General features: G+C 38.7%; 1 protein-coding gene across 2 annotated transcripts; it reads left to right on the forward strand.

The window, feature by feature from the left end:
• Positions 1-261: 261 nt before the first annotated feature.
• LOC116520324 (erythroid membrane-associated protein-like) lies at positions 262-4,731 on the forward strand. 2 transcript variants are annotated; one of them, XM_032234476.1, is made up of 4 exons: positions 262-427; positions 997-1,295; positions 3,420-3,524; positions 4,169-4,731. In XM_032234476.1, exons 2-4 carry the CDS (start codon positions 1,019-1,021, stop codon positions 4,726-4,728), a joined length of 942 nt encoding a protein of 313 aa, XP_032090367.1. In that variant the 5' UTR covers positions 262-427; positions 997-1,018; the 3' UTR covers positions 4,729-4,731. The 2 variants fall into 2 exon arrangements, with proteins under 2 accessions (XP_032090367.1, XP_032090368.1); XM_032234477.1 differs by having other exon boundaries at positions 265-427; positions 4,205-4,731.
• The last annotated feature ends 957 nt before the right edge of the window (positions 4,732-5,688 follow it).

The raw sequence follows: 5,688 nt of genomic DNA on the forward strand, positions 1-5,688 counted from the left end.
ATTGTAAAGCGACATTAACAGAACTTGCAAGTCTGAAAGTACAAACTTTCCGCCGCCACTTTTAACCGTCTGAACAATTTAGGGCGAATCCTAACACCTTTACATTACTGGGAGCTGATGCACCTCTTGTCTGTTTCCGACGCTGCATGTCTTCGCTTCCTTCCCCAAAGTCACCCACACAGCTGGGCATCCCGTGCCCCTCCCCCCCCATTGATTTTCTAATTAACATCTGAGTGCCGGGACGGCGACAGTCTGTGTGCGGGGAAACTCAAGATGACGTCCCCTCCAGCTTCGCCGTCCACTTTCACTTTCCCTCTCCGCGCTGGGCGGGCAGAAGCAGCGGCGCCTGAGTGGCGATTTCCTTCCGGGGTCCCGCTCGCTTCTGTTGCTCCAAATTCTCCAGCACGGCGGCAGGCGGAGGACAGAGGTAAGCGGGGGAATGGGCGCAGAGCCGAGAAAGGTGCCTTCCTCTCCCTTCCTGCACAGGCGCCGGTTTCCCCGTTCCTCGGGGTAGCTTGACTGCAAGCAAACCCATTGGGCAGGAATGAGCCTCCAACTCCGACGCCTTGCCTTCTAAGAAAGCGCTGCCCGCTTATTCACTGGAGGGCAAGACACAGTGCCTACCTGCCCATCCCCCCCACCCCGCCGCCTTCTATCCTGAGCAGGACGAAAAGCAAAAGCGGTCCGTGGGGAAAGGAAAGCGATAGTCTCCCCAGCTTCCAAAGATAGTTCTCGGGGATCCCATCTCGGTTATAGTTAAGGTAGCATGCAGGAGGCCAGAAACGGAGAGAGTCGAGGAGAAATGGGTGAGAGCCCCCCGGGGGGGTTTGTGCTTTTTCCACTTTTTCTGCTACCCTATTTGAAAGGAGTTAGAGCTGGATGGAACTATATTTAACTTGCTTTCCTCTCCATAGACCTACCTAAACTTTGGCCACACTAGGTTTCATCCCTTTAATCTGGTTTCAATTGAAGTTTTTACACCTTTTTCCCTCCCAGGTACATTTGACTGAGGGGCACAATGTCACACACTCCCCGCTGCAAACTAGTTGACTATTTGGAAGAGCTGAATGAAGAGGAATTTGAGAAATTTAAGATGCACCTGGAGGACTACCCAGTAGAGAAGGGCTACAAGCCTATTTGCCGCTCCAAGACTGAGAAAGCTTCCCACATTGAAATAGCCCGATACATGATTGAGGCATTTGATGATATCAAGGCCGTGAAGATGACCGTCAGCATTCTAGACAGAATAAATAAAAAGGATCTGGCAGCAAGAATCCGAAAGGAGATGCCGGAATGTATGTAGGAAAAGCCCAACTGGCTACTCTTAAGCTTAATTCCTTTGTTGGCTCCTATTCCTCTTTCCCATTGGCTTTCTAATAATATTTCTCTCCAAATCAATGTGAGAACAGTCTTTACATGTTGTCACTTTGGGGTGTAAAGCAAGCATGTCAGACAGGTAGAGGAAAAGGGAAGTAAATGTGAAGTAGTGAATGTAGCATTTAGTAGTAGTATTGTGATATTCGTCTGTTTTTTGCAGCTCAAATCCCACCTCTTGTTTTGGCTGAGTTGCTAATCTTGCAAACAAAAACAACTACAGGGTGTTCTTTGATTTAATAGTCATCCCCTTTGTTTTAGCTGAGACATCTGCTTCCTCAGAAATCCTTTTACATTTTTATTTTTTATTTTTTTTATTAAATTTTGTTAATTTAAAACAAATACAACATCCTTCTTTACATGCTATAGAAAGTGTATCAGTTGGTTACAAATAGACTTTTGTGCATCTCTTCCACAGTCAACAAACATAATTCATGTTAACTCGAGCATTTTAACTCAAATATTCATACATGTCACCATCATCGTATATCCATTTTCATTTGACTATAATTGTTATTGTTATTATTATTATTAATAATAATAATAATATTTTTTGTTACTCAAACAAACAACACATGCCCACACCAGTGGGAAAAGAAAAAAAAAACAAAGAAGACAACAAGAACAAAAAACAAGGCAGGGAAAAACAAAAGAAAAACAAAAGAGAAAACAAAAACACAGGTGTATATTATAAAGAAAGTATATCAGCTGGTTACAACATGTTTTGGTGCATCTCTTCCATTAATTCATATTAATTCAAATATCTTAATTCAAATGTTTACCATATTGACATCATTATACCTCCACTTTTAGTTGATTACAGTTATTTAAACATCCTTCATCCTTAACTATTCCAAAGATTTAATCCATAACCACATGCTGACATTTCATTTACTTGTTTGTAATATCCTCTATTAACATCAAATCCTCATATCCTGTTTTAGCTGAACATCCATAATATTTAATACCAAAAATTCCATCTTCCATGCAGTATAGTTTATTATCATTCTCCCTTCTTTATGTAATTATATCGTATATCGTAACTATATATATATATATATTATTTTATTTTTTAATAGTGATAATTATTGTGATTAATAACCTTTGTATATGGTCCAAAAATATTCCCACCTCTTCTTTTGGCTGAGTTGCTAATCTTGCAAACAAAAATAACTACAGGGTGTTCTTTGATTTAATAGTTATCCCCTTTGTTTTAGCTGAGACATCTGCCTCCTCAGAAATCCTTTTACATTTTTATTTTTGAACTTGGTATTTTGATGAAAAATTCTATTGGCCAGTTTTTCTCAATGCGTGATACTCAGGCACTCTATGGATTATTCAAGCATAGGCACATGTGATCATAGAAAACAAACTGAACATACTAAAAATAACATTAAATGTTTTTATTTTTAAAACACTACATTACAATTACTTTAGTCTGTTTGCTTACTGGAAAACTGATGGCAAAAGAAGAGCTGGAATTCATTCCTTCTTTTTTGGACCCCACAGTTGCAGGAGATTCTACTAACTCTCTGCCCTTCCAGATGTGTTGTCCAAAACGATGGGAGTGGGAGACGTCTGGTTGGCAGGTGGGGGGATTGTTCTAGCGAATATTGCTTGTTGCTCATTTTATCAGTTGATGCTCATTGCATTAATTCTGTGCTAATGCATTTATTTGTTTAGCCCAGTGGTAGTCAACCTGGTCCCTACCGCCCACTAGTGGGCGTTCCAGCTTTCATGGTGAGCGGTAGGGGTTTTGTCCGATACTGAAGGACTTTCCTTTTTTTTAATTTAATTGACTTTTTAAAAAAAATTTCATAGCATTATTTTCATTAGGTTTTCATAAAATCACCATTACTGTGGAATCGGTGGGCGGTTAGAACATTTTACTACTAACAGAGATACAAAAGTGGGCAGTAGGTATAAAAAGGTTGACTACCCCTGGTTTAGCCTGTCAGATGGTTGCAGAAGGAACAAAGGAAACCAAGTAGATTCATTTTCTTCATTTATTTTTAAATATAAGGACAACCATTTATTTCCGACAGATTTCCTTCCAAAACCATCCACCATGACCAAGAAAGAAAAAAAGGAACGAGAAAAGAAAATACTGTCGAATCTACATGACAAGTTTTTTGGGATCCCAAAGAAAGGTTAGTTGCTGCTGAATGTATTAATGTGTTCCTAAATAAAAGTCTTGGGGCTGCTGCAACAAGAAGGGCAAAGAAGATTGATCTGAACGTTTGCCCCAGTTTGAATTGCTGTCCATCTAGTTGCCCCTGCGTTAACGCTTCCACTACCTGAGGCACCTCCCACTCCATTTAACAAATGCATTGGGGAGGGGAGAGATAGGTGTTATTTGGCAAGGCAGTCATGTCAGTGCCTCACTTACTGGCCATCACAACCTGAGACTATAATGGATAAGCTCCATTATGGTCATAAGTCAAGGATTATCTCTATAGAAAGTCAAGTCAAGTTAAATTTCTTGCTAGTAAGTTCTTCCTTTCTCGGATTTAATTCAGGTTTTTTTTCTAAATGCCACATTTTTACTCCAAACTTAGCTCTATGTTTCTCTAGAAATGTAAATGCTTATAGTATCTTATTGCCTTTTGTCTGAGGGCTCACACTTATATCCCCCTTACAAGTGCCATTTGAGAAAGAGACATTTTCCTACAAAGAGGCCACGTGTAGGAAAGTGGATGCCATTTTGAAAGCCGCCACCATATTGTGTGTAAGCAAATAAAGAACAGAACTTTGGTTGAATTGTTCTATATTGTTTTTAACCTTACCCTTACAGAAAATACCATTCTAATCTCTTTATCTACAACTTTAGTTGAAGTGATCTTGGATCCCAAGACAGCTTATCCCGCCCTCATCCTTTCAGAAGATCGGAAAAGAGTACATATGGGGGACCAAACCCAGATCCTTGTTGACAACCCTGAGCGTTTCTGTTTTTTACCAGGTGTTTTGGGAGCAGAAGGCATTGAGTCTGGGACTCTAGAATGGGTGGTGGAAGTGGGCAAGGCCAAAGAGTGGGCTATTGGGGTTGCCCGGGAATCAGTGGAAAGAAAAAATTCAGAAGATATCACCATTACTCAAGGATTCTGGGTATTGCAGCTAGCACAAGGAGAATACCAAGCATCTACAAGCCCTCCAATCAAACTTACACTTTGGAAATCACCACAAAGTGTCTTGATTATCCTGGAGCATGATTTTGATAGGCTCATCTTTTATAATGCTGACTCAATGGAACATATCTTTACTTTTAATTATCCATTTTCTGAGAAACTGTTCCCTTTTCTCCTAGTGAGGGACAAAGAGATTCCCTTGAAAATTTCTCCAAGAACTTCAGTGTGACAAGACATGGAGAAAAAAAAGGAAAATGAGTTTTTGAATCATTTGTTTATTTGCTCTGGAGGAGTTTCTTTTTGGATAAGTTAGTTTAATGTTTTATTAATCTTTGATTCATTTCTCCTTGACTTCAATCTATATCTTAATAAAGAATATGTAGATAGATAGTAAAGAGATAGAGATTGGTTTTTTGTTTAAATGCATATATATTTTAACTTTCTACTGCTGTTTGGCCACTTAATGAAAAGAATGGACTCTCTGGAGAGGGGACTAATGCTGGGAAAGATTGAGGATAAAAGAAGAAGGAGACAATAAAGAATGAGGTGGCTGGCTGGAGTCATCAAAGCAATAGGCGTGAGCTTAAATGGACTACAATGGTAGAGGACAGGAAGCCCTGGAGGAACATTGTCCAGGGGTCGCAATGGGTTGGATGTGACTTCACAATTAACAACAACAAAATTGCTGTTTTCTCATTATTGTGTTTTGCGTATTTTTTATAATATTTAATGTTTATTGTACTAACTGATGATTTTGTTTTAAGCATCTTTCTGATTTTAAAATATAAAACAAAAATATATGCAGCTCAGGATTTAATATTTTAGTTGCTTAGGTAGTTTAGTTGTTTAGTTTAGTTGATTATTGTTTAGCCAGAATGGGCTAATCATGTTTTGAGGGTAAAAACAGACACACACCTTTACTGACAAAAAGAAAAAGGTATTTTTATTTTCAAAATTAAGCTTTGTGACAGGACACAGGTTTGCCTCCAAAACGATGATAAATATGACGATGCCTTTAAAAAAATATAATACGTATTGACAACGATGATGTATATAACGATGTCTTTTAAAATTATAATACAGATTGACATTTTGTTAAACTTGGAAGAACTTTAGCAACCTTTGTTTTATAAAGTAACTACAGTTTTATCCACCATAATTTTAGCCGGTCTTATATTAACTTGCAAAA

The sequence above is a fragment of the Thamnophis elegans genome, chromosome Z (genome assembly GCF_009769535.1).
Source record: "Thamnophis elegans isolate rThaEle1 chromosome Z, rThaEle1.pri, whole genome shotgun sequence".
NCBI lineage: Eukaryota > Metazoa > Chordata > Lepidosauria > Squamata > Colubridae > Thamnophis > Thamnophis elegans.

Excerpts from the sequence above, each read along its gene's own strand:
- LOC116520324 (XM_032234476.1), top strand. The coding sequence starts at position 1,019 with ATGTCACACACTCCCCGCTGCAAACTAGTTGACTATTTGGAAGAGCTG. Across the intron at positions 1,296-3,419 it reads CCGAAAGGAGATGCCGGAAT|ATTTCCTTCCAAAACCATCC; the intron begins GTATGTAGGAAA and ends TATTTCCGACAG. Across the intron at positions 3,525-4,168 it reads TTTTGGGATCCCAAAGAAAG|AAAATACCATTCTAATCTCT; the intron begins GTTAGTTGCTGC and ends TTACCCTTACAG.